Source organism: Stenella coeruleoalba (assembly GCF_951394435.1).
Source record: "Stenella coeruleoalba genome assembly, chromosome: 1".
Classification (NCBI taxonomy): domain Eukaryota; kingdom Metazoa; phylum Chordata; class Mammalia; order Artiodactyla; family Delphinidae; genus Stenella; species Stenella coeruleoalba.
Genome location: NC_137169.1, coordinates 171,615,630 through 171,643,568, shown reverse-complemented (window position 1 = coordinate 171,643,568; position 27,939 = coordinate 171,615,630). Strand labels below are relative to the sequence as shown.

Here is a 27,939-nt window from a genome sequence, read left to right as displayed (position 1 = left end):
TCACCATACTCTTAGGTGCTGAAACATGAGGATAGAGTTTTTAAATGCTTTGGATTCCTGTAGTACCTTATCTTTAAACTGAAGCCCTGAGAACTTTCTTAGAGATCACACACTGCCCAGTGTTTTAACAGGCATAACCCTGTGGCAATTCTGACTTGTGTAATTACATTTCACAAGTATAATACGTAGGATGAGAAACAGACACAACACACCCCTTCCTAAGCAACATGACTGCAAAGCAGAATAGGGATGACATCTAAGGAAGCTGAGGATCTAAACGGCAGAAGCTTGTTCTCTTCTCAGACTAAACAAAAAGTTGGAAATGAAAGACAGGGCAGAAAAAAATAGTTGTGCTGAGGTAATATATATCCTTGACTGTAATTAGATTTGCTTTAATTTATGTTCTTTAAGAAACAAATACTCTTTTTTTTTTCTTTCTTTTTTTTTTTGCGGTACGCGGGCCTCTCACTGCTGTGGCCTCTCCCGTTGCGGAGCACAGGCTCCGGACGCGCAGGCCCAGCGGCCATGGCTCACGGGCCCAGCCGCTCCGCGGCATATGGGATCTTCCCGGACCGGGGCACGAACCCGCGTCCCCTGCATCGGCAGGCGGACTCTCAACCACTGTGCCACCAGGGAAGCCCTACTCTACTGTTTTTGTATTTTTCCTCTCAATTGAAAAAAATTGAGCTTGATTCAACTCATTTAGCTTAAAGAAAAGTAATTGAAGGAAAAATATTTGGAAATAAATTAGCATTCTGCTTTCTTGAATTGTTTCTGACTTTTACGTCTACAAGCAGTCATAAAGAATCCATGCTCTTTTGTAAATTCTACAAATAATCTGAGATAAACATATTTTATATAGTTGTGGTACATTTTTATCCACAGAGGACAGACTTAACCTGAAATTATTTCCAACTGTGAAGTTGTATTTAGGACTCTCTATGCTAAGACTGGTGAATATATCTTTTCTTCATAATATCTTAGAAGATGGCACTCATTGTGCTGATTTTGCTGAGATTATAGAAGTTTTCATCTCAAACAGACTAGTTGTATATCTTTTATCTGTTGTCTCACATGTTAAAAACAATCCCACTCTTTTCTGTCACCCGTAGATTACTTTAGGCTTTTGGAAAGCCACATGTCTGTGTGCTGTTAAATTTAGCAGGACGGGCATCACAGATCTCTGCCCAAAAGTTCCACTGATCTGTTCCAACCATTGTGCATGGAGTTTCTTTTGTTAGCCTCATTTCCTTTGGGTTTAACACAAGTCCTGCATCCAGAAACAGCATAAGAAATACCCTCTAGTTCAAATGCCTTTCCCTGTGTAAAAGACATGATAGCAGAGAAACCTCCTGGTTATAGAACACGATTATATAACCTCCTGGTTATAGCCCCTTAAGCTATAGGGACTAGCTTAAGTACCCTGCGTTCATTGTCATTTTGCCACATGCAACAGTACCAAGCTGGAAACAATGGCCAATGGACTATCATAATGTTCCTTACCACAAAAATCTTATTTCTACCAAAGCATTTGGAAAATCCTTTAGGATTCATTTCAATGAAACTTAACCTTTCTTGTAAAAAAAAAAAAAACAAAACCAAAAAAACTACAAATATGGTATGTTTCCTACAATCCTAAATAGTTATGGGATTTAGCGAGAAATGGCTGAGGAAATTCCCCTCTGTGCTTTTTTGGAGTGGCCCTTTTATAACAGGCCTGATTTTATCATTAGTTCATGATTTTGAATTATTATAAATATAAGCCTGAAAGAGTCCTTGAGAGCTTATGGAGCCCACCGTCTAATTCTTGGCAGGGCTGTACCTCGACCATCTGAGACAAATGATTGTTTACTCTATTTTTTAATACACCCAAGGGAATGCGGTTCCTTAAACTTCTCCAAGAACATATTTCACGATCTGACAAGCCTTATAGCCAGGGAATTCTAATTTTAATCTCATCAAAATTTCAACTCATTTCTTCTTTTTATGTAGTTGTATGCTGTACAGCTGGTCACTGTTTTAGTTTGGTCTTTAATGTATCATTTATCCCACATGGTCTTTATTCCATAGAAAACTGACAAGGCACCGTGAAAAACCAAAATGAGCTCTAAACTGCAAGTCAGAAGACTCCTAGTTTTGCCACCAATTAGTCATATTATTTCAAATAAGCTCTTATCTGTCAACCATCTTATGTTTTGCAAACTCTGAGGTGGGACAGGATGATCTCTTTCAACTCTATTTTTTTATTTTGCCTCTGTATTTATGAAATTTATTTTCTTTTGCAAAAATAAACATCAAAAATGTGTTTGCCTTTAATTCATTGTTATTTCCAAAATATTTCATGAGTGGTTTAATGCTTTGAAAATCTTAAGTGGTGACATCTAGTTCAAGAAGTTTCTTAAGTGGTGACATCTAGTTCAAGAAGTTTCTTAAGTGGGCACTTGGTGAGAACTTCCAGTTCTAAAACTTTTTTACATGAAAAGTTAGTGAAAAAACTATTTCTGTTCAACAGGAACACGTTAATCAGTGATTTATGAACACTTGATTCTGAATGAAATGATATGCAGAGGGTATGTTAGAATTACTGTGCTCCTACATCTAAAAAGAACTAATAAAATGATTCAGTATATGTCCTGATGATTAGTAAAGATAAGCAGTATGCTGGCCTCTTTTATCCTGAGGGAAAACCCATCTTTCACTTAGTTGCACCAAATATTATGGGAGAAGAACAGAACGTCTCTATCCTCATTAGCCAAGCTGTGGAGTTACTATGTCAAAGTGATGCAATTCCCCCACCGACTCTGACCTGGTTAAAAGACGGCCACCCCTTGCTGAAGAAACCAGGCCTCAGTGTCACTGAAAATGGAAGTGTGTTAAAGGTAAGCCTATAGATTCATTTATTGCTTCTTATATTATTCCTAAGCTCATGGCTTTGGTATCACCATCAAAATAGTACCGCTATTAAACTTTACAAGTATTCTACTAATTTCATCTTATAAAATTCTAGGAACCCTTTTATTAATGAGGTTTGTAATATTTTTCAGTTTTATGCTTAGTAAGGTTTAAATATTATACTTAACTGTCAATTCATGTTTGTAGCCAGAAGCCATTCAAAAATACTTCTAGGAAAATATTATAGAAATATTCTAAGGAGTGCATCATCTTCAGTCGTTCAGCCAATCAGCGAATACCCATTCTAGGTGCTCTGCATAGGGATGCAAAAAAGTATGACACATTTATGCAAAATGTCTTCCAATTTTGCATAAGTATATGAAAATTTAACAGCTCATGAAAAATGCAGTGAGTGCTCCAAGTCTCTAAGTTAATTACCAAGTGGATGATATAGACAGTACATTTGGGAAAGATAGCAAAACGTGAGGCTGTGGTTGTCCAGAAAAGTCTTGGAAAGCTACTTGGCTTTTTATGGGTAGATAGAACAAAAGGCCTGATTACGGGAAGCAAGTAAGCTAGTGTGACTGAAACAATTTAACAAAATGAATTTTGGAAATAAGGTGGACTACGTTGATTTAAGCGAAATAAGAGCTAACATTGAAAGCCAACTTAAGGAATTAGGACTCAGGAAGCCAACAGGCCATTGGAGTATTTATAAAATCCTCAATAACCGTATTTAGAATTGAAAGAATGGCTAAGTAATCTGCCTACGGTTACTAAGAGGCAGAAATGGGATTTGAATACAGGAGTATAGCTTCAGAATCCATGCTGCTAACCACATAGTTTCTAGTTAAAGGACTATTATTACTGTCAAACAAGGAGAGTCTTGGGAAATGGATAATGATTTTCAACACAAAGGAAACTAAGACGCTTACACAAGGAGGATAGAAGTATAGGAGAGAGTGAGAGGGAGGTGAAAGTGTATATTGGAGGCAAGAGGATGGAGTCGTTCGTAATTATGATCCTGTAACGATGGAGCCAGTGAGGAAGGAAAGGCCGGAGTCACTGATGGAGGAAAGTAGGATAAGTCAATTGAGCTATATAGGGGGAAAAAAAGCAAAAAAAAAGCAAAAAGCACTGCCCCTTCTCAGAGGCAGACCCCAGAGTTCAAGAAGGCAGCTGGTAGAATTGTCAAACCTCAGCTCTGACTGAATGATAGAGGGAGACGATTGTACAAACCACAGGTCCCAGCACTGCTAGGGGAGAGCTATACGTGATTAGAACTCTCCTAGCAAATTTTAGTGAGTAGAGAAGTTCATTTCTTCAGAGCACAGATCCCAATAGAGTTGGGAAGCCAGGAGAGAGGTGATGGTGAAGAAATCCTAGGATCCACTGAGTCTCCACCACTGAGGCTAGCCAGGCACCCTGGAATGTGTGGGTCCATAGGAAGGAACATAGGGCGAAGACCTCATGGAAATGAAAACTTCTAGTGTACCCCTGCTGTACTAAATACTTTTAATGATAACTCCAACTCTAATGATTCTCTTTTGAATGTTTTAGCAATTGATTTCAAAGCTTTCAGCAATTATATACTGTTTGTTGTACCTCTTAGATTATCTTATATTCTTATTTATACCTTGTTTATTATTAAACTCTTTTTTTATGTTCACATACATTATATTCTCAACTAGATTGAAAACTCAAGTCAGAAATCATATATCACACCATACTTCTTTGTATCTTTTACCTATAGTACCTGGTACAAGATTCTCAATAACTGCTGAAAGGTCTATGAATAAATGATAAATGAGTATTAATGTATGTTGCAGATAAATATATGGAAAGTATTTACTGGTATTCAGTTATCTACCAAGCACCAAACTGGGTATTAGGAGATTGAGACTAATTGAGTATAATACGTGGCTTGAAGAAGCTTACAAACCCAATATAGGAGAAGACATAATAAATTAATAGTATGGGTATTATTTTACTGAACAAGGACCTGGGCATGGAAAGATTGTATATTTAAAGCCCTGAATAACATATTCAGAAATTAATTGTGACTTTTTTGTTATTTTATCTGAATCATATTTAAAAGGCCTTTCTAGACCTTCAACCAGTAGAATTAATGAGATTCAAATAAGGTATGACATAAAAGAATTGCTGAATCTTGATAAGTGTTGAATATGGGTGATGGGCATATAGCCATCCATTTTACTGTTCCCTCTATTTTTTATATGTTTGAAAACCTTCAGAACACAAATGAAAAATCAGAGATCACAAATAACATTAATAGAAAAGCCCCAATTACTTACAAAATAGAAACTGTGGTTTCAAAGCATGATTTTGTTTTCAGATTGAAGATGCTCAGGTTCAAGATAGTGGTCGTTACACTTGTGAGGCAACAAATGTTGCTGGAAAAACTGAGAAAAACTATAATGTCAACATTTGGGGTAAGTGGGATCAGCCCCTGATTGTAAAGCAAATGATACAGCTTGTGGTTTAATCTTTGATTCTTTGTGTCAGTTCTTAAAATAAACAACCACGTAACTAAAATTGATCATAATACAGACATGGACACTAATTAATATGTTTAAATGATGCTGAACTGTCCTGAATATCAGCTTATATAATTAATTCAAGAGCAACTAGACAGATTTCTTGAACCTAAACATGTTGGTCACTGTAACTTTGATGTAGAGCAGTTCTGCTCTCCTGCCTGATTAATATGCCTTTTAGCTTCTACAACTGAGATCCTCTAATGATTGAGTGTTCTCCATGAACAGAGAGTGTGTTGGTCAATTGAAAATAAGTCAAAAGGCTAAATTGTGTATGTGAATTATATTTGTGTGAGAGAAAGAGGACACGTGCACTTGTGGGTGGGAGATGGGATTACTCCGCTGACGAATGTGCAAAGCTATTCTTGTTTGAAGTTTTACTCTTACTAATCAAGATAATTCTTAGGAATAGTCACAACTTTTATATCACTGTAGTTGTTACACTATGTTCAAAAGTGTTCCCATTTCCTACATATTCACCTTTATTTTAAGTACTTCTTTAAATTCATTTATAACGTATTAAGCTCTCTTAATTTTGATTGTATTTGTTTAAACTTTTTAATTTTTGAGATAATAACCTGAAATTTACCTTTGATTATAAAAGTTAATTCAAAAACACATTTTAAAATAAAAATAGGTAGAGGAAGTAATCTAATTCCAATAGAGAATAAATATTTTATGTATAAAATGACTTGTTAATTATAAATCATTATTATCATTTTTAAAAATCTTGAGGAAAATTGTAAGAAGTATTATCATTCACCTGTAAAAGGATTTACTTTTAAATGACAGAGTTTACTATGCAGTACCTTTATATTCACTACATATTTGTTATGTATCATTCACTTCTGTTCCTACCTCCTTCTATCCTTTTTCTCCCTTCATATTTCCTTTCTTTCCTTTCTCTTCTCATTTCTTTCAAATGGGGAAAATATTCGTATAACTCCCAATATGGACAACAGTGAGCTAAGTCTTATCAAGTAAAGGTTGGAAAAAAAAAAGAAAAGAGAAAGAAAAATTTGGAGTGATCAATTAGAAAGTGAGATGAAGAATTCATTTTTAAAATGCTGTATTAGAGATACCTGTAGACTATTCATGTGAAGCTGTCCTCTATGCCATCAGAATTATGAGCCTATAGCTCAGGAGAAAGAGATAACAGCTAAAAATGTGAGGTTAGGGACATCAGTGTATACGTAGTAGTTGAGATCCCTTAGCGAGAATAAGAAGAATGTGTACAAAAGAGTACTGTATAGAATGACCCTCACATATCACATAAGAAGGGAGACAGAAAAAGAGACCCCCAAATGGGAAACTGAGAAGGAGCAGTCAAAGAGGGAGGAGGAAAACTGGGTAAAGCTTGTGTCATGGAAACTAAGGGACAATGGTGTTCCCAGAAGAAGAACACGGACAACAAATAAGTTGGACGTGGTTAGATAGATGAGTGAATGAACGAATGAATAATGGCACATTGCAGAGAAGCCAAATGAGACATAAAATACAAAGTGTACTTTACAACTGTGAGTAGACCAATGCCTCTTAAAGAGGAAAGCAGGTCTCAGTCAATGTAAGAATGAATGATAGGGGAGTGAAAGTCGAGACCTCAAAAATCATTTATAGAGTGACTCTGTGTTCTAGGTACTATGCCACATGTAGGCATAGAGAGCTTAAGAAGAAAGACAATGACACTGGTTACTGAGTTCAGTTTGGGGCAAGTTGAGTTTGACAGTGCCTCAGAGGCATCCAAGATGAGATGTTAAGTAGTCAGATATAAAAGTCCAGATCTCAGAGAGTATCTGCATTACAGGTACAGATTTGCAAGTATTTGTATTAATGGAAGCCATGGAAGTAGAGGAGGTGGAGTTTGGGCTGGAGATCATGAATTTATAGTGGTGGCAATTTGTGTAGTTGTCATTTTCTTCTGCAGAATTTTCATCTGTGGGATAGGTGATGACAGAGTGAACTATAGGATTCATCCCAAGTTAAGGGTATTGCCAAATAGGAAGAGCAGTGGTGCCGGGCAGTTGAAAATATTGGCAGAGGACTAGCTGAAATTACTGATCATGAAATCTAAGTTGGATAGTGAAGTTGGTAAATAAAAGAGTAAGCAGCAAGGTTGGGAGGCTTCTGAGAGGTTTAAGGACTTGAGATTCAATTAGGTCATTGAACTGAGAATTGGGAATAGTTGAGTGAAAGAGCTATAAGGATAGAGCAGTTGTCAGAAAATGGCCTAAATTTATAAATTAATAGGAGAAGTGTTCTAGATGGTGAAAAGAGTATGGCCTCTGTTGGAGAACAGGATGAGCAGATCAAGGAACTGAGTAGCCAGGTGTTTAGACATGTGGATATTGAGTTCATACAGAATGTGGCAGGTCTTCATATAAAGAGAAAGGATAAAAACAAGTACCAAATTGTTCAGTGAATGGAAAGAGAATGACAGGTTCACAGATGGTGATAAGAAAAAAAGAAGTAAATGGGTGACATGAGCCTCAAAAGAATAGTGACTTTCATGGGGGTGCTTGAACAATGGCTGGAAGCAGCATTGGCGGTGAGGAGGATTCTCCCACTCCTCACCTCCCAGGAGCTTGGGAGGATAAGCATCTATCACGTGATAATACTGCAGCCAGAAAAGTGTCCCAAGGGAGAGTTCAACCAGCAAATGCAGACTCAGCCTCTTTGAGTAAAGTGTGGGTAGTCAGAATTCACTTTGAGAGTTCCAAGCAGAAGCTGGAGATCAGTGGGGGGATGCAGAGTGTGCAATCTAGGATAGGTAGCATGTCTGTTCCTCAGATCAAATTCCTTACCTCTGTTCTTTACTATATGTTATATGCCTGATGTCTTTCTATTCTGTTCAACATCTGAGATATCAAAGCTGGAGAGGCACAATGGCTGGGTTAAATTTAAATTTGCTAAGTGTCTTCATTTCTTTTGGTGCAAGATGTCTAAATATCTAGACTGTATCTCCTTTTTATATCACTCTGAGTATTTTGATAATTAAGTTTCTATCTGTGAAAATGGGAAGTCTGCTATTAGGTATTTATTCTAGGTCTTACAGTTGACTTTTAATGTGGTGTTGATAGGTCAACCTCAAGTGCTAAATTATTTACATGTACCATTGGAGTGGGAACCTTTTTTATTTTTACATGCAAAGTGTTAGGGAAATTTTATTTTTGAGTGTAAAATAGTATTTTTCCTTTTTTTAATCTTTCAGTACCACCGAATATTTATGGTTCTGATGAACTTGCTCAACTTACAGTCATTGAAGGGCATCTTATTAGTCTATTGTGTGAATCAAGTGGTATTCCACCCCCAAATCTCATTTGGAAGAAGAAAGGTCAGTTTTCATCCTTTGACATTTATAAAATTAAATATAAATATTAAGTCAATTTATATTTTGTTTGAGAAACATGCCAACAAACTTTCTTAAGGTTTGCACGCAAAAATACCAGACAGCAGAATTGCTTTGTGTTAAATGCGCCATATGCAGTATTTCTACAATATCAACCTGAAAATTGTCGGTTTTGAGACTCACTGCTCCCAAGAAGAAATTAATTTTCTCCATTAATTCTTTTTTAATCAAATGCATCGTAGGGCAGCTATAATGATCAAGAATCCACCATTCAACGAACTATTTCTTTCTTCTTTAAAATAGGTTTAAAATTTTTCTTGTTTTTTAAAGCAAACATTTTTGCTGTATTTGTGACAGTTTTGTAATGTACGTTAAGATTGAATTCTGCAGTTGAACCGATTTTTAGTTATTCATCAACAAATATCTGTTTCCATTAAGTATCAGATCATCTAAATTTTTAGCTGATCTAAAAAATAATTCTTGTTTTACTTAAAGATTTTATTTTGTTTGTTTTACTAAGTATGTTTTCTTTTAAATGCAATATTGATTGAAAGAAAAATTTGCAGAAGATAGTCTTCTCTTCATCTTCCTCCTCCTCCTTTTTGCCTAGATTATTATACAGTGTCCTCTGCCTTTTAAGTATGTGAACTAGGAAGTAAATATATATGTATATGTACTCATTAGAGTATATACACAAAACACCTTACATTTATGCTTCACATTCTGCCACTTGGTTTTCTTTGCAGGTTCCCCAGTGCTGGCTGATTCTGCAGGGCGGGTCAGAACTTTATCTGGAGGCAGGCAGTTGCAGATTTCAGTTGCAGAAGAATCTGATGCAGGGCTCTATACATGTGTGGCATCAAATGTTGCTGGAGCAGCAAAGAAAGACTACAATCTGCAAGTTTACAGTAAGTTATTAGTTAGCCAGGCTTTGGCACAATTTTTTTTTAAAAACCTCTCCATCCTTCCCTTTTACTTTTTCTTCATATCTTTGAGAGTCATTCAAAGTAGTGTGGTTATAGTATGGAATTGGCCGTCCATATCCACGGATTCTGCATCCATGGATTCAACCAACTGCAGATTGAAAAATATTTTTAAAAAATCCAAAAAGTTACAAAAAGCAAAAATTGAATTTCCACGCACCAAGCAACTGTTTACATAGCATTTACATTGTATTTACAACTGTTTACACAGTATTTACATTGTATTAAGTATTATAACTAATCTAGTGATGATTTAAAGTATAAGGGAGGATGTACATAGCTTATATGCAAATACTATGCCATTTTATATAGAATGGACTTGAGCATTTGGGTATTTTAGGGTGTCCTGGAACCAGTCCCCTATGGATACCCAGGGACAACTATACCTTTCATAAGACCCACAAATTTTAATTGTGCTGACGTAATAAAGAGTAATGACTTCTTTCTAGCTGTTATTTATTCAGCAGTACAGCTGAATATCTGCATCAGCTTGCTGCTGGCAGGTGTATCAACGTGGCTGTAACTTTTGGGGGGCAGGATAGTGTATGTGCAGAATGGAGAAGATGGCATTGTACCATAGGGTACATTTACAGTATGTAAAAATATCTCATCGTAAAGAGTATTTAATTTATATAAGATTTTAAAGTATTTGAAATATTTACATTACCTCATTTAATCTTTGCATAGCTGTGGTATGAGACAAAAATATTGCCTCCAAAATGTATGTGGAGGGCTTCCCTGGTGGCGCAGTGGTTGAGAGTCCGCCTGCCGATGCAGGGGACACGGGTTCATGTCCCGGTCCGGGAGGATCCCACATGCCGCGGAGCAGCTGGGCCCGTGAGCCATGGCCGCTGAGCCTGCGCGTCCGGAGCCTGTGCTCCACAACGGGAGAGGCCACAACAGTGAGAGGCCCGTGTACCGCAAAAAAAAAAAAAGTATGTGGAAACTTAAGCCCAGAGAAGTTTCTGTGACCAACTGAGGTCACATGGCTTGTATGTGACAGGATTGGCCCTGGAACACAGGATTACTAACACTGGTCCATTTTCTTTCCCACACACATGTGTATTTGAGTTGGTTTAATCTTCTTTCTTGGAATCAGTATCCACTAAGTGAATTTAGCTATAAAGTTACAGAATCACTGGCCATCAGTGGCTTAAACAAATAGAGGTTTATTTTCTCACATAATGAGAAGCCTGAGGCTAGCAGTCACTGGAGTTGGTCAGCACCTACTCTTACCAGAACAGGAGATCTAGGATCCTCCTGGTCCTTCCTTTGTTATCTGAAGATGGTTGCTGCATTGGTAGTATCAAGTCCACATTGAAGGCAGTGTGGGAAGGGAAAGGAATGGTATCTTTCTCTTTTGGCAGGAGAGCAAAAAATTTCCCAAACCCACCCCCTCACCTCACCCCTGCCAGCAGACTTCCATTTAGACTTTTTAGGTCTACAGTGATTCCTGGGGTCACCTCAATTTCCAAAGAAGGCTGAGAAAGTCTCAGCTTTTCCAACTCCTCTAGTGAAGGGAAGAAAGGAATTGGGAACAGACATTAGGTCGTGAGCTAGGCTATCATATCTACTTTAAAATTAGTACTAGAAGACTTCCCTGGGTTAGAGCTACAAATGATAATTCAAATAGTTGTATAACTTCTCAAAAGCAGGGAAAGTAGCTAATGCAGTATTCTTTCCTTACTATATTGATAGCTTTATTTTAGTTATGAACCCATTTAGGTACATTGGAGAATTCTACCTCTCAGTACAGCAATGCCATGTCTATTAGTCCTGGGTCTTTTCTTTAGTAGCTAATTTTTTGACATCAAAAATGAATTTAGTATGTTTTGTCATATTATTCCTAGATATTTGTTTTTATGTTATTGTGCTTAGTAGGTTTTCTTAAATTTCATTTTGTAATGGTTGGTTTCATGAAGACCTAAATGTTTTCAGTGGGTATATTCGATTATGGCATGGTGAGTGAGCTTTATACTTTTCTGAATTTTGTGATTTTTGTTTTGCTGTAAATTTGTACTGCTTGTATGACCACAAGAAACAATAAAGCATTTTCTTTCAAAAAAAAAAAAAAGAATTTAACTTTGCGTGATGAAAATTCTTATATAAGACTTAAGGCAAACATTTCCTATTCTTTTCTTTTTTTTCCCTAGTTCGACCAACTATAGCCAACAGTGGCAGCCACCCTACTGAAATCATCGTAACTCGAGGGAAGAGCATTTCCTTAGAGTGTGAGGTGGAGGGTATTCCTCAACCGACAGTGACCTGGATGAAAGATGGCCGCCCTTTGACTAAGGGAAGGGGAATGGAAGTAACGGATGAAGGTCATATCCTTCAACTGAAGAATGTCCATGTGTCTGACACAGGCCGTTATGTGTGTGTTGCTGTGAATATAGCAGGAATGACTGACAGAAAATATGACTTAAGTGTACACAGTAAGTATAAACAGGCTCAGTAGGTCCATTCACTGGCTGATATAATCTATAGCCTCCTGGATGGGAGATATAGACCTCAAGTGTTGAGTCTTTTATTTATAGTCGATTATTTTCTACATTTGCACCACTTCTTTAGATCAGTCTCATCACTCCTCCTACTATGCCTGACCTTCCATATCTTACCTTGCTGAAATAAGCATATATTGGATATTCTTTTAGGAAAGCACATAGTAAAGTAGATAATTATCTTCTTCAAGTACTTTTGATCCAGTGCTATCCCAAGTAACATTCCATAATTCTATGTTTTCCACATTAGCTAACTTGGCTAGTGTAAGTCTAGGTTCCTTAGAGCTTACTGACTGAGCATCAGATGGGCATAAGTTGTACTGAAGTCAGCTTTAAAATTCTAAGTAATGAGCAGTAAATGTCCATAGGAATGGACCAAACATACATGTACTCAGGGACACCTATTTGTATGCATACAATTTGAATTGCATTTTTAAAATCTATAGAAATGGTAAATCTAATAGACATGGTCTTGTAACTTAAATCCAGTTAGAACATGCACAAAGTCCAGTATTAATATCTCGTAGTTTGCAGCCAATGGGTAAACCAAAGCTAGAGACTGAAAAGGAATCAGTCCTATGTATTGTTTTGTTAGATTGTGTTTTTTTCATTCTTTTTAACAGGTGCTTACTATTTCATTATTTGAATGTTTCATACTTTATTTGATCAGTTCTCTAGGGAGGGACATTTAGGTCAGTTGTATTAACAAGAATTTCTGTCATAAAATTTCCTAGGCAAGACTGATGTTGAGAAATCAAGGTCTCAGATTATGCTAAATTCCAGTTGGCTCAATCTTCCATGTACTTCAATTCTGCAAGACCATTGAAAGTGGAGGGTGTCATTGGCCCTTCTCTGTGCAGAAGGAAAACATGATGGAGGGGTAACTTTCCATGGGGCTAATGAGGGACATAGAGGAACTCAAGGCCTCTGTGTAGCCTTGTTTTATCTATGTTCCAGTGCTGGCTTAATTGGGTTTTAACACTGGTTCTCCTCTGACCCAGCCCTTGCACTTGTCCAGGCCTGTTGGGTCAATGTGACTTGTCACTCTATCCTCAGACTATCCTGATTCTACTCTGCTCATTGCACAAACCCGTCTTCTCAACCCACTTGTGTGTCTCACATTTTTGCATTCACAAGGCATATTTGACCTCGAGGAGCTGGTCACTCATGTCTTTTCTAGGCTTCTGGAACTGCCCCACCCCTGCCCCTCTTGGTTGGTCTCTAACTCTCAGGCAACTCCTTCCTCTCAACCTCTCTTATTGTTTCCCCCTACTCTTCCAGACTGTAGTGTTAGAATGCCCCAAGGCTCTGAAATGGGCAATACCTGCTTCTCTATCCACACTCTCTCATGGGTGATTGTGCCAATCCCACCCCCTAATGTGATTGAGCAAGGGAAACACCTAGGAATCATCCTTGACTCCTCTTTTTCTCATATCTGGTGTCACTAAGTCCCATCAACTCTACTGCTCCTATTCTAGTTGAAACCACATTTGTCTCCATGAGCTGGATTGGGGTGAAAATAAGGAAAAAACCAGCAAGGAAACAACTAGCCCAAGGAACAAAAATGTGGTTAGTATAGATAACATGAAAGCTGGTGTGTTTCACGAGGTTTCGAGCTTCTAATTTGTTCGATTGTTTTTATTTTTAATTTATTTATTTTTGCAGTACGCGGGCCTCTCACCGCTGTGCCCTCTCCCGTTGCGGAGCACAGGCTCCGGATGCGCAGGCCCAGCGGCCATGGCTCACGGGCCCAGCCGTGCTGCGGCATGCGGGATCCTCCCAGACCAGGGCACGAACCTGTGTCCCCTGCATCGGCAGGCGGACCTCTCAACCACTGTGCCACCAGGGAAGCCCTGTTTTTAATTTTTAATACTAGAATTATTTGTTAGAAAATTCTGCCTATAAGAAAGTCATGAATCCATATTACCAGAAAAGATGAGTGACTCACAGAAAATCATTCACCACTATCAGAATAACAATATGAAAGTCATTTGGGGACTTCCCTGGTGGTTCAGTGGTAAAGAATCCACCTTCCAATGCAGCAGATGCAGGTTTGATCCCTGGTCAGGGAACTAAGATCCCACATGCCATGGGGCAACTAAGCCCACGCACCACAACTACTGAGCCCGGGCACCTCAATTAGAGAAGCCCACATGCCGCAAACTACAGAGCCCATGCGCTCTGGAAACTGCGCACCACAACTACAGAGCCCACATAACCTGGAGCCCTTGCAGCACAACTAGAGAGAGAAATCCCACACGCCACAACTCGAGAGAAGCTCGCATGCTGCAACGAAGAGCCCGAGTGCTGCAACTAAGACCCAACGCAGCCAAGAATAAATAAATAAAATAAACAAAAAATTTTTTTTTAAGTCATATGTTGCTATTAGTGAGGAAGAAGTGACATTTTTACTTCCAGGAGTGTTGTCCTCGTCGTCGTCATCGTCATCATCATCTTGTGATTGCTTATTTTGCTTACTGTTGACTAGCAAATGGAAGCCTTATTTTTAAGAATAAGCTGTTTAGAATTTGGTGTTTGTTACATACTAACCACCCTCCTTTCCATTTCTTGTTTGTTTTGTTTTGTCTTACAGCCCCTCCAAGCATCATAGGAAACCACAGGACACCTGAAAATATCAGTGTGGTGGAAAAAAACTCAGTGTCCCTAACTTGTGAAGCTTCGGGAATTCCCCTGCCTTCAATTACCTGGCTTAAAGATGGGTGTCCTGTCAACTTTAGCAGTTCTCTGAGAATTCTCTCAGGTATTAGAAATTCTTGTAGCCTGGTAACCTGATTCGCTTCCTGTGGCCACAGTTTCTCCTTAATTTCTCATAACTCCATGTCTTCTTTTTTTCTTTATGATCTAGCTGCTTACTATAATCCCCACTGATCATATTAAGAAAAAATTTTAGGACATCAGAAGCTATATGGGGAAAATCTCTAAATATCTCTATATCCTTCTGACAAAGAAATCTTTGCACTCGCTTATTACTTAAATCATGGGGATGTCAGAGCATTCATGCTGGAATGAGTACCAGCCAATCTGAAAAGTGAAAAATGAAAAGAAATACTTGAAGCCAGAGCCTAGACTGAATAATGTTATATAACAATTTCTATAACCACGAGTTTAAATTTTTTCACAACTCTAATCTGAGTGAGATTTATATTTCCAATATGGAATAGTTTTAAGTGAGCTAAGATTTTATCATTATTGTAAAAAAGATATTCTTCTTATTCCTTATCTAATTATGTAGGAAAATCTATTAGCTTATTCTTTATGGATCAGTGTAAGTGTCGAGAGAGGTGTCTTGGGGCATGCCACAGGAATCTGCACTTGGCCCCTTTCAGTAATAATTTGGGTACAGACTAAGAAAATAATCTTGCCAAGTTTATGGGTAATAAAAAGCTTGGATATTTAGAAGAATACCTACTGTGTTGAATGAAGGCATCCGAATTCAAACACACCTCACTCTGGAACTTTTGAATTAAACCTAACAAAATGAAAGTTAAGTAAACTCCTGCACTCACATTCAGAAACCAATGGTGAAAATTAGGGTGAGATATAGCTTCAGAATTCTTCATATGAAAAGATCTCTGAATTGCTTTGGGTATTGAGTATGCATTAACAATATAATGTGTTTATCATGAAAACAGATGCAATGTTTTGCCACATGAATAAAATAGATTTTCACCAATAAAACAAGTAAAACACCAGTTGTATTGTGGATTTAACTTACTCATTAGGAAGACTAGAAGAAGGATTTATTGACAGTATTTTCGAAGGAGGATAACCGTGATGGCAAATGATTGCAAAGTAAACTGTACGTCCAATTCTATTTAACCTGAAAAAATAAACCTTGTGTAACTCATGACAACGTAGTGAAAATTACATTTAAATACTTGAAGAGCCATGGCTTAGAAAAGATGATGTTGGTTCCGTCTAGTGCCAAGTAATACCAGTGTATGGAAAATTCTAGGGACAGATTGCAGTCTGAATACAAACAACTTTAAAAAATATTTGTATTGTTGAAAGTCAAGATGAGCTATTTTAGGAGGTAACAAGCTCCTTGCCCCTAAATTTGTTCAACGTTTAAATTCTCACTTTTGAAGGCTTTTTCAGAAAAGATACTTTCCTAGTATTTGAATTAGGTCTAAATAACCTAAGGTCCTTCTGTTTCTTCAAGATCTTGGTCTATAAATGATAGGGGCTTAATGAGGAATATACATTGCTATAATTATTATATCTATTGCCTATAATACTAGATTTATAACCTCAGGCAAGTTTCTTAACTTTGCTAACTTCAGTTCTTCACTTGTAAAGTGAGGATACTAGTGGCATTTGCCTCTTAGGGGGTTTTGTAAAGATGAGTTAATATGTGTAAAGCAGCTAACACAGTGCCTGCTTATATCCTAAGCATCCAATACATGTTTGTTATTATTTGCCATAGACAACCTGGTAAAAGATTTGGGTTTCCCTATCCTAGGAGACTTTCCTATGTCCTATAATGCTGTCATTTTTGAAGGACTGCCTGCCTCTGTTGATCTTAAGGAATGCATACTGATGGCAAAGATTTCATTGCAGTTTGGTTACCAAAAACCTGAACACATTATCTTCTTCTCTTATAGTCATCCTTATATTATTGTTTTTTTTTTAATTCTCAATTGCTGAAAAAGTAGGAACTCTTTTTAAATATAATAACTACATCAGCGTTCCTGGAAATGAAAAAGGCAAGATAAAATTAGGTACTCTGGCTTATTATAGATCCACAGGGGTAGTGTTTTGGTTTTATTGTATAGCTTTGTTTTGTTTGACTAGCAGCTGGAGATCCCTGAGCAAACACATTAAACGTACTTCACCTTGTGGCGCTGCCAGAAGAGTCATTCAGTTTTACAGTCTGAACATGTGTGTTGTGCAATCGATGACTGAGAATCAGATGAATGGCGTATGACTCGCTTGTTCCTTGATCGGCTGCACATTTCTGTTTCATTAAGATTAGTCCTCCTGAGACATTAAGTCAGGCTTTTCTGAAAGAAGTACTTTGTTGCAGGTCCTATCATTGTTATGAAGTTATCTGCCAAGAACAGATAGCTGCTATAAAAATTTAATGGGTACGAGAAATGTCTCCATCTAAGTATAATTTACTGTCCAACCCTTTTTTGTCTTTCACTGCAATAAGGGAGAGGACCAGGAAACAAAGAGAAAGGAAAGATCATGAGATTTATGAGGTTGAGGTTTGCAGAGCCAGCAATGACTCATAAACGTTGTATTTTTTTAATATCTCTCAACTGGAATCATATTATGGTCTCACTAATCTGAAGTAGCAGTGAGTGCTTTTGAATCCTTTCCTAATTAACATAAGTTTTTTGACATGTTTAGGGAATTTCTGTATTCAACTTTGCTTACTTAAATTCAACTGGGGAAAAAGACTGAGTTTAGATAATCAGTGTTGTCTGTCTAAATAAGATATTACTAAGTTCACCTTTCATTGGTTTGAGGATGAGTAGGTTGCTTATAGGAAAAGCTCAATGAGGGCTTGTGTTTATAAAAACATAAAGCAGATGGAAACTCCTGATAAATTCAGATCCAGGTGAATATTTACATGAAAATTTTATGTTTAACCATTTCAATGTTTTTAGTTCAAATTCAAGGTACTAAGCAAAAATACACCAAGTGGAAAATTATTACAAAACCTAAGAAATGATTTACACTTTTTTTTAAACATCTTTGAGTATAATTGCTTTACAATGGTGTGTTAGTTTCTGCTGTATAACAAAGTGAATCAGCTATATATATATATATATATATATATATATATATATATATCCCCATATCCCCTCCCTCTTGTGTCTCCCACCCTCCCTTTCCCACCCTCTAGGTGGACACAAAGCACACAAAGTGTATATATGTCCATGCCACTCTCTCACTTCGTCCCACCTTACCCTTCCCCCTCCCCGTGTCCTCAAGGACTCTACTCTCTCAGTGTGTCTCTTTGCTCTCTGCCAGCTTTGTTTCAGTCTCATCTGCTGGCTCCTCTTCCTTGGTCCTTAATAGGAGTTTTCCTCCAAATTACACCCTTCAGCATATCAGTTTCATTCCCAGTCTACCAGAATCTTTCTTCATTACATAGAAGTTCAAAATATAAAGAGGAACAAAATCAGAGTCGTGCTAATGAACAAAGTGACCCTCATAAACTTTGATATAAATAGTTCTAGAATTCCGTGAAACTCAATTGAAAACTGGTAGTCAGTCTTCATGGTTTCATTCATCCCTTGTATATTGATGTCATCCCAGTCTGGGTAGTTGGTGTGGTCCTCTTTCTAACGTTCCCATTTCATGTGTTCCACCGCAAACTGGGAATCTTTTCGTAAACATCCTGTCACGGTTGTTTTTCTAAAGCACGAATCAGAGCATGACTTTTCTGTTTATGTACTTCCATAGCCTGTAGTGAACACAATAAAGTCTAAATTCCTTAGCATAGCATTCGAAGGCCCACAGAATCTGGTCATACTCCAACTAGTCTCATCTCTCACTGTTTTCTCCGCCTGTTCTGTTTTAGGTGCCACACCTCTCATCTACTTTCTACCTCTAGATCCTTATTCATACTCTGCCTACAGCGGTGTCTCTTAACTCCTCTCTGTGTTAAAGAATACTTACCTTTCAAGATTATGTTCAAACAGTACCTCTGTGAAACTCCATTTCTTACTTGCTGTCACCTAGGTTTGTATTAACTTTTTTTATCCATTAAATCAGAAATTTCTTCTGAATTATCTATTCTGCTTCATATAGCCTTAAAACATGTGATATTTTTTAAAAGCTTGACATAAATGCATTTTAAAGGCCTTTGAAGTGAATTGATGACATTTTCCCAAAATTCAGCACTACACGGCTAACTTGTAAAGTTACAGATTTCTTTTTGCGTCATCTGGTGGTTTGCTTCTCCAGGAGGAAGGACTCTGCGGTTGATGCAGACCAGAATGGAAGATGCTGGCCAGTATACTTGTGTTGTAAGGAATGCAGCTGGTGAAGAAAGAAAAACCTTTGGGCTTTCAGTATTAGGTATTTATATAACTTATAATATCTAGACAAAATAAAATGGTCTGAAATACATTCTGGAAGCAGAGTTAACATTTATCTGCAGCTTGAACTTACATTCGTGTATTCTTTGGCCCCTGGACTGTCACTCTTGGCAAGAATTCAATGTTAGAATGGTTTGTACGTAATCAGTTGGATTAAAATGGCTGAAATGCCATGTCTTATCAGTTCACCATTGTTCAACAATGTTCTAAGACTCTGATAACTTGTTTAATGTGAGTGCTTATCAGAGTTATAGAGGGAGAAATGTGTCTAATAGATTTTGTTACTCTTTGACTTGTTGACATATTTATGATTTACATACAATAAAATTCATTATAATTGAATTTATGACATATAACTTTATAGTATATCTTAGAATTGATCAGACAATATAACATTGTAGTAAACAAATAATAATGAGAAATTCGAGGGATTGTTTTAAAGGGTACAGCCTAATAAAAAATATGAAAGTAGATGCCTATAAATAACCATTCTGCTGTTAGAACTGTTACTTTTTCTGTCTTTTTTTTTTTAGTACCACCTCGCATTGTGGGTGAAAATACATTTGAAGATGTGAAGGTAAAAGAGAAACAGAGTGTTGCATTGACTTGTGAAGTGACAGGTAAGGGGCTCAGCTCTTGCATTTCTGCTCAACTCACTGGTTATTCATTGCCTCCACTTAACTCTTAGTTGAGAAAAATCAAGCATTTGACCTTGAATTCTAGCCCAATATAGATGGTAGAAGTATAGGAGGAAACCTTTCAGATTCTGTGGAGATAAAAAGGAAATTCCTACACTGAAAAAAGGAAGGAAGGAAGGAGAGAGGTAGTAGGGGAGGAAGGAAAGCAAGGAAGAGAGAGAGACAGAAAAAGACACATTAGTCTTTTCTTTGAACTCAATAAATGATTCTTTCTTTTTTTTAATCCTGTTCCTACTTGTGGGTAAGATTTCCTGTCCCACCTCCTCTTATTTTTTCTTTCCTTCCCTATGTTTGTACCTTCCTTTCCTTTTTATTGTTTTCTTAAATTTTATTTCAAAGAAATAGGAATTTTGGTGAAAGTATAGCATCACTGATAGTGGGAATTACCCAAGATCAACACTGTCACCTTTTGTAAGCATGTTTGCATATTACCAAGGAAATGGAGAAGAGTAAAAATAAAAATGAAAATTCTAAACCCAATTTCACCGGCTTTACCAGTGAATCATTGTGTTGCATGTAATAAAAATAAACAGATCTCTAAGAGAATGTGTTCAAGACTCTTTTTAGTAAAGGCACAGCCTTGCAGTTTTAATGGAACGACTAGAGCAGCCCATACTTTTTATAGAAAGCAAGTGTTTTAAGGAAGATTCAATTAATTTCTTATTTCGTTGTTTACATGCCTTGCATGAGCAATACATTTAAGTAAGCAAGGAAATATTTTCATCTTAAGAAAGACAGATATAAAAAGTGTCACATATACTATTACTTAACCTGTTTTCTTTTTTTCTTGCAATGATGTGGTAACAACTATTGCATAGAGAACAGCTGCCTAAATTTTGTAGTGTCCCATCTTGAGCCTTCCAGTTTGTTTTTTTTAACGTTGACATTTGGTTTTTTAAGATATTTCTTTTTTATTCTTTCTTTCAGTTTCATTGAGATATAATTGACATATAATATTGCATAAGTTTAAGGTGATTATACACACACACACATACACACACACTCACACACAAAATGATTACCACAATGTTTAGCTAACATCCATCACTGCACATAGCTACACAACTTTTTTTCTTGTAATTAGAACTTTTAAGATCTACTCTCTTAGCAGCTTTCAGTTATACAATATGGTATTGTTAACTGTAATCACAATTATCATCTTATAACTAGAACTTTGTGCCTTCCGACCACCATCACTCATTGCCCCACCTCTAACCTCCTACCTCTATAACCACTAATGGGTTCTCAGTTTCTATGAGTTTGGGTTTATTAGATTTCCCATATAAGTGAGAACATACGTATGTTTTTCTCTGTCTGACTTATTTCCCTTAGTATAATGTCCTCGAGGTTTATCTGTGTTGTCAAAAATGATAGGATTTCCTTCTTTTTTCATGGCTGGATAATATTAAATTATATATATATATATATATATAGTAAATAATATTAGTATTATATATTGTATAGTAATATTTAGTATTTAACAATAATATTAAATTATATGTATAATTTTATATATGTCACATTTTCTTTATCCAGTTATCTATCTATGGACACATAGGCTGTTTCCATGTCTTGGCTATTGTGAATAATGCTGCAATGAACGTGGGAGTGCAGATGTCTCTTTGAGATAGTGATTTCGTTTTCTTCGGATATATGCCTAGAAGTAGAATTGCTACACATATGATAGTTCTATTTTTAGTTTTTTGAGCAACCTTGATACTGTTTTCCATAGGGGCTATACCAATTTACATTCCCTCCAAAGGTGCACAAGGGTTCCCTTTTTTCCACATCCTCATCAACACTTGTCATTTCCTGTATTTTTGATAATAGCTGTTCTAACAGGTGTAAGGTGATATCTCATTGTGGTTTTGATTTGCATTTCCTGGATGGTTAGTGGTGCTGAACAGCTTGTCTTGTACCTGTCAGCCATTTGAATATCTTCTTTGGAAAAATGTCTATTCAGGTCCTTTACCATTTTTTTAATTGAATCCTGTGTGTGTGTGTGTGTGTGTGTGTGTGTGTGTGTGTGTGTGTGTGCTATTGAGTTATATGCATTCCTTACATATTTTGGATATTAACCCCCTTATCAGATAGTGCTTTGAAAATATTTTTTCCCACTTTGTAGGTTGCCATTTAATTTTGTTGATGTCTTCTTTTGCTGTATAGAGCTTTTTAGTTGATGTAGGCCCATTTGTTTTTGCTTTTGTTGCATATGCTTTTGGTATCATATCACAGAAATCATTGCCAAGACCAATGTCAAGAAGCTGTGTACCTATGTTTTCTTTTTTAATTTCAGCTGCTTTTAAAAAAATTTTTATTATTTTATTTATTTTTTAATGTTTATTTATTTTTAATTTGTTTTTATTTTTTAATTTTATTTTTGGTTGCATTGGGTCTTCATTTCTGTGTGCAGGCTTTCTCTAGTTGTGTCGAGTGGGAGCTTCTCTTGTTGCAGAGCACAGGCTCTAGGTGCTCAGGCTTCAGTAGTTGTGGCATGCAGGCTCAGTAGTTGTGGCTCATGGGCTCTAGAACGCTGGCTCAGTAGTTGTGGCTCACGAGCTTAGCAGCTCTGCAGCATGTAGGATCTTCCCGGACCAGGGATCAAACCCATGTCCCCTGCATTGGCAGGCGGATTCTTAACCACTGCGTCACCAGGGAAGTCCCTGTCCCTCTGTTTTCTTTCAGGAGTTTTATGGTTTCAGGTCTTACATTTAAACCTTTGATACATTTCAAGTTAATTTTTATGAGTGGTGTAAGACGCGGGTCTAGTTTCCTTCTTTTGCATGTGAATATCCAGTTTTCCCACTGCCATTTACTGAAGAGACTCTTTTTCCAATGAGTATTCTTGACCCTCTTTACTAATATTAGTTGATCGTATATGCATGGCTTTATTTCTGTGCTTATGATTCTGTTCCATTGGTATATGTGTCTATTTTATGGCAGTACCTTACTGTTTTGATTACTGTAGCTTTGTAATGTAGTTTGAAGTCAGGACGTATGATGCCCCCAGCTCTTCTTTCTCAGGATTGCCTTGGCTATTCAGTGTCTTTTGTGATTCCACACAAATTTTAAGATTTTTTTTTTCCATTTCTGTAAAAAATGCCATTGGAATCTTCATAGAGATTGCACTGAACCTATAAATAGCTTTGGGTAATATGGACATTTTAACAATATTAATTCTTTCAATCCATGAACACAAGATGTCTTTCTGTTTATTTGTGTCTTCTTTTATTTATTTCATCAATGTTTTATACTTTTCAATGTAGAGATCTTTCACCTCCTTGGTTAGATTTATTCCTAAGTTTTTGTTTTTGTTTTTGATGTTATCATAAATGAGATGTTTCTTTAATTTCTTTTTCAGATCATTTGTTGTTAGTGTATAAAAATGTAGTGATTTTTTTAATGTTGATTTTGTATCTGAAACTTTATTGAATTTGTTGATTAAAGCAAACAGTTTTTGGGTGGAGTCTTTAGGACTTTATATAAATAATCATGTCATCTACAAATAGAACTTTACTTCTTTCTTTCCAATTCTGATGCCTTTTATTTCTTTTTCTTGCCTGATTGGCTAGGACTTCCAATAAAGTGTTGAATAGGAATGATGAGAGTGGGCACCCTCATCTTGTTCTTGATCTTAAAAAACTTTCAGTCTTTCAGTACTCAGTATGATGTTAGCTGCAGATTTGTCATATGGCCTTTATTATGTTGAGGAATGTTCCTTCTATATACAATTTGTTAAGATTTTTTATCATAAATGTTGAATTTGGTCAGGTGCTTCTCTGCATCTATTGAGATGAGCATATGATTTTTATCTTTCATTCTATTGATATAATGTATTATATTGATTTGTGTATCTTGATCCATCCTTGCATCCCAGAGATGAATACCATTTGATCATGGTGTATGATCCTTTTAATTTGATGCTGAATTCAGTTTTCTAGTATTTTCTGAGAATTTTATATTTATATTCATCAGGGATGTTGGCCTGTAGTTTTCTTTTCTTGTGGTGTCCTTACCTAACTTGGGTGTCAGGGTAATGCTGGCCTTGTAAAATGAGTTTGGGAATGTTCCCTCATCAGTTTTTTGAAAGAGTTTGAGAAGACTTGATATTAATTCTTTTTTAAACATTTGGTAAAATTTATCACTGAAACCATCTGGTCCTAGATTTTCCTTGTTGGGAGGTTTTGACTTCTGGTTTAATCTACTTACTAGTAATTGGTCTGTTCAGATATTCTTTTTCTTCATGATGTAGTCTTGACAGGTTGTATATTTCTAGGAATTTACCCATTTCTCCTAGGCTGTAGTTGTTGAGCGTAGTCTCTTATGATTCTTTGTATTTCTGTGGTATCAATTGTAATGTCTCCTCTTTCATTTATAATCTTATTTATTTGGGTCCTCTCTTTTTTTTTTCCTTAGTCTAATGTTTTGTCAATTTTATCTTTTCAAAGAACCAATTCTTAGTTTTATTAATCTTTTCTATTGTTTCCTTGTACTCTATTTCATTTATTTCTGCTCTAATTTTTATTATTCTCTTCCTTCTGCTAATTTTGGACTTAGTCTGTTTTTTTCCTAGTTCCTTGAGGTGTACTCTTAGATTTTTTTTTAGAGATCTTATTTCTTCTGTGATGTATGCATTTATCAGTATAAATGTTCCTCTTAAAACTGCCTATGCTCTATCCCTTAAGTTTTGGTGTGTTGTGTTTCCATTTTCATTTGTCTCAAGAAATTTTTTTTTCCCTTTTGATATCTTCTTTGATACATTGGTTGTTCAACAGTATGTTGTTTAATTTCCATTCATTTGTGTATTTTCCAGCTTTCTTCCTGTTATTGATTTCTCATTTCATATCATTGTGGTCATAAAAGACATTTGGTATGATTTCAATCACTTTAGATTTACTGAGATTTGTTTTGTGGTCTAACATGTGAGCTATGCTAGAAAATGTTCTATGTGTGCTTGAAAAGAATGTGTATTCTACTTTTGTTGTACAGAATGCTCTGTATGTGTCTGTTAGGTATATTGGGTCTATGGTAATTTTCAAATCTCTGATTTGTTATTGATTCTCTGACTGGATGATCTATCCATTGTTGAGAGTGGGGTATTAAAGTCCCCAACTATTTTTTTTTTTTTTTTTTTTTTTTTGGTACGCGGGCCTCTCACTGTTGTGGCCTCTCCCGTTGCAGAGCACAGGCTCCGGACACGCAGGCTTAGCGGCCATGGCTCATGGGCCCAGCCGCTCCATGGCATGTGGGATCTTCCTGGACCAGGGCACGAACCCGTGTTCCCTGCATCGGCAGGTGGACTCTCAACCACTGCGCCATTAGGGAAGCCCCCCCCCCCCGCAACTATTATTTTATTGCTGCTTATTTCTCCTTTTATCTCTGTTAGTATTTGCTTTATATATTTAGGTGCTCCAATATTGGGTGCATAAATATTTCCAGTTATTATGTCTTTCTGATGGATTGACCCCTTTTTCATTGTCTCTTGCCTCTTTTGACCAATTTTAGCTTAAAGTCTAGGCTGATATAAGTATAGCTGCCCCAGCTTTCTTTTGGTTACCATGTTCTTGACATATCTTTTTATATCCTTCTACTCTCAGTTCACATGTACCTCTAAAGCTAAAGTGAGTCTCTTGTAGGCAACATACTGTTGGATCTTGATTTTTTTTTCTTCATTTAGCTATTCTATGTCTTTTGATTGGAGAATTTAATCCATTACATCTACAGTAATTATTGATAGGTAAGGACTTACTATCTCCATTTTATTGGGGTTTTTTAATTGTTTTGTAGATCCTTGCTTCTTATCCTTCTCTTTTGTCATTTGATGACTTTCTTAGCAATATGCTTTGAGTGCTTTATCATAACTTTTTGTGTAGCTATTAAAGATTCTTTTCCTTTGTGGTTAACAGAGGCTTACATAAGATATATGTAGAACATCCTATTTTAAACTAATAATAACTTAACTTTGATAGCATACATAAATTTTACTTTTACTTCTCTTCCTCTCACATCTTAGGTTATTAATGTTACAATTTACATGTTTTTTATTTTGTGTATCTCATAACAAATTATAGATACAGCTATTTTTTAAATGTTTGATTTTTAAATTTTAAAAGTGAGTTACGTATCACCATTACAGTATTAGAGAATATGACTTTGACTACATATTTACCATTACCAGTGAGTTTTGCACATACGTTTATGTGGTTTTACAATGATAATTAGCATCCTTTTATTTCTACTTGAGAATGCCATTTTGAATTTCTTGTAAGACAGGTCTGGTGTGTTTTTTCGTTTTTGTTTGTTTCCCTCAGCTATTACTTATCTGGGAAAATCTTTATCTGTCATTTCATATTTTGGCAGCTATAGTATTCTTGGTGGACAGGCTTTTTTTCAATATTTAGAACGTTTTATGCCATTCTCTCCTAGCCTTCTAAGTTTCTTATGAGAAATCTGCCTATACTTTTATGGGGGGGTTCCCTTGTATGTGATGTGTTGCTTTCTTCTTACTACATTCAAAATTTAGTTATAATGTGTTTCAGTGTAGCCCTTTTTTAGTTCAATCTATTTGGGATCTTTTGTGCCTCATGAGTCTGGATGTCCGTTTGGGGAGTTTTCAGACATTATCACTTTAAATATGCTTTCTGTTCTTTTCTCATTCTCCTCTCCTGGGATTTCCATAATGTGTATATTGTTTTTGTAATGGTATCTCATAACTGCTGTAGGCTTTCTTCACTTTTCATTCTTTTTTCATTTTGATCCTCTGACTGGATAATTTCAAATGAACTATATTCTAGTTTACTGATTCTTTCTTTTGCTCTGAAGTTGAAGCTCTCTTTTGAATTCTTTAGTTCAGTCATTCTATTCTTTAGCTCTAGCATTCATTTGTTTGATTGTGGTTTTTTTATGATTTCTATTTCTTTGTTGAACTTCTCATTTTGTTCATGCATTGTTTTCTTCATTTTGTTTACTAAACTTGATTAAGAGTATTATTCTGATTTCACAGTTCATAGATCTCCATTTTTTAGGGTCAGTTATTGAGTTACTGGAGCTTTATTAGTTTCCTGTGAGGTGTCATGTTTACCTGATTCCTTGTATTGGTATCTGCACACTTGAGTAAAGGGTCTCTGATTCCAGACTTTACAGGTTTGCTTCAGCAGAGATTGTCCTTCACCGTTCAACTCAACTTGGGATTCTGGATGGGTCAGCTGGTAGCATCCTTGGGCAGGTGGGGTTTTCTCTCAGCGTCTCTATTTGGGTGAGGCCACTGCCTCTGCCTTAGATGTGAGGTCGGGACGGGGGGTGCCATTGGCTGGGAACAGTTGGTTAGGACTAATGATTTGGTTTCCTGCCCAAGTGCAACTGTAGAATAGGCCTGAGTTACCTGGATTCTCTGGTCATACTTCCTAGTTGGATAGGACTGTGTGCTATACTCAGCAGTTGGGTAGGCCTGTGAATTTGCTTTCCTGCCCAGGCAGGGCCATAGAACAAGCTCCATGGCCAATACAGTTGTGCCTTAATATGATATCATCCTAATCTTCTTTCCTAACAGAACGTGTTTTTATAGTTTTAAATTTTCAAAAACAAAATGTTTGAGCAATTTAAAACTTAATATTTAACAAAAGTCCCATGAAAAATATGAAAGATCTTTTTTCTCTAGGCTATAAATATTAAAGGAATAATTAATAGATATTTCTATCTTTCTACCTATCTATATATCTATGCTAGAATCCTGGCATACATATCTGCTTGTTGAATTGTTTAATTAAAGGTTTTTTTTCCTTTTTATACAGCTTTCCCTCAAAAATAAAAATCTTCTTTAAAAATTTAATATGAATGCAAAGGTATTCATGAGTAATAGTTTTAGTAAACATGTATACTCCATTAT

The 27,939-nt window shown here is 36.4% G+C and overlaps 1 protein-coding gene across 18 annotated transcripts in view; it reads left to right on the top strand.

Annotated features, from left to right (window-relative positions):
* The window catches only part of HMCN1 (hemicentin 1), an 883,583-nt gene that overhangs the window by 680,148 nt on the left and 175,496 nt on the right, over positions 1-27,939 (top strand). For all 18 annotated transcript variants that reach the window (XM_079903114.1, XM_079903100.1, XM_079903116.1 and 15 more), the window contains 8 exons: positions 2,704-2,879; positions 5,249-5,345; positions 8,659-8,781; positions 9,543-9,704; positions 11,933-12,214; positions 14,874-15,041; positions 19,223-19,336; positions 19,890-19,976. In XM_079903114.1, coding sequence (XP_079759240.1) covers positions 2,704-2,879; positions 5,249-5,345; positions 8,659-8,781; positions 9,543-9,704; positions 11,933-12,214; positions 14,874-15,041; positions 19,223-19,336; positions 19,890-19,976 — 1,209 coding nt within the window. The remainder of the gene's footprint in view (positions 1-2,703; positions 2,880-5,248; positions 5,346-8,658; positions 8,782-9,542; positions 9,705-11,932; positions 12,215-14,873; positions 15,042-19,222; positions 19,337-19,889; positions 19,977-27,939) is intronic.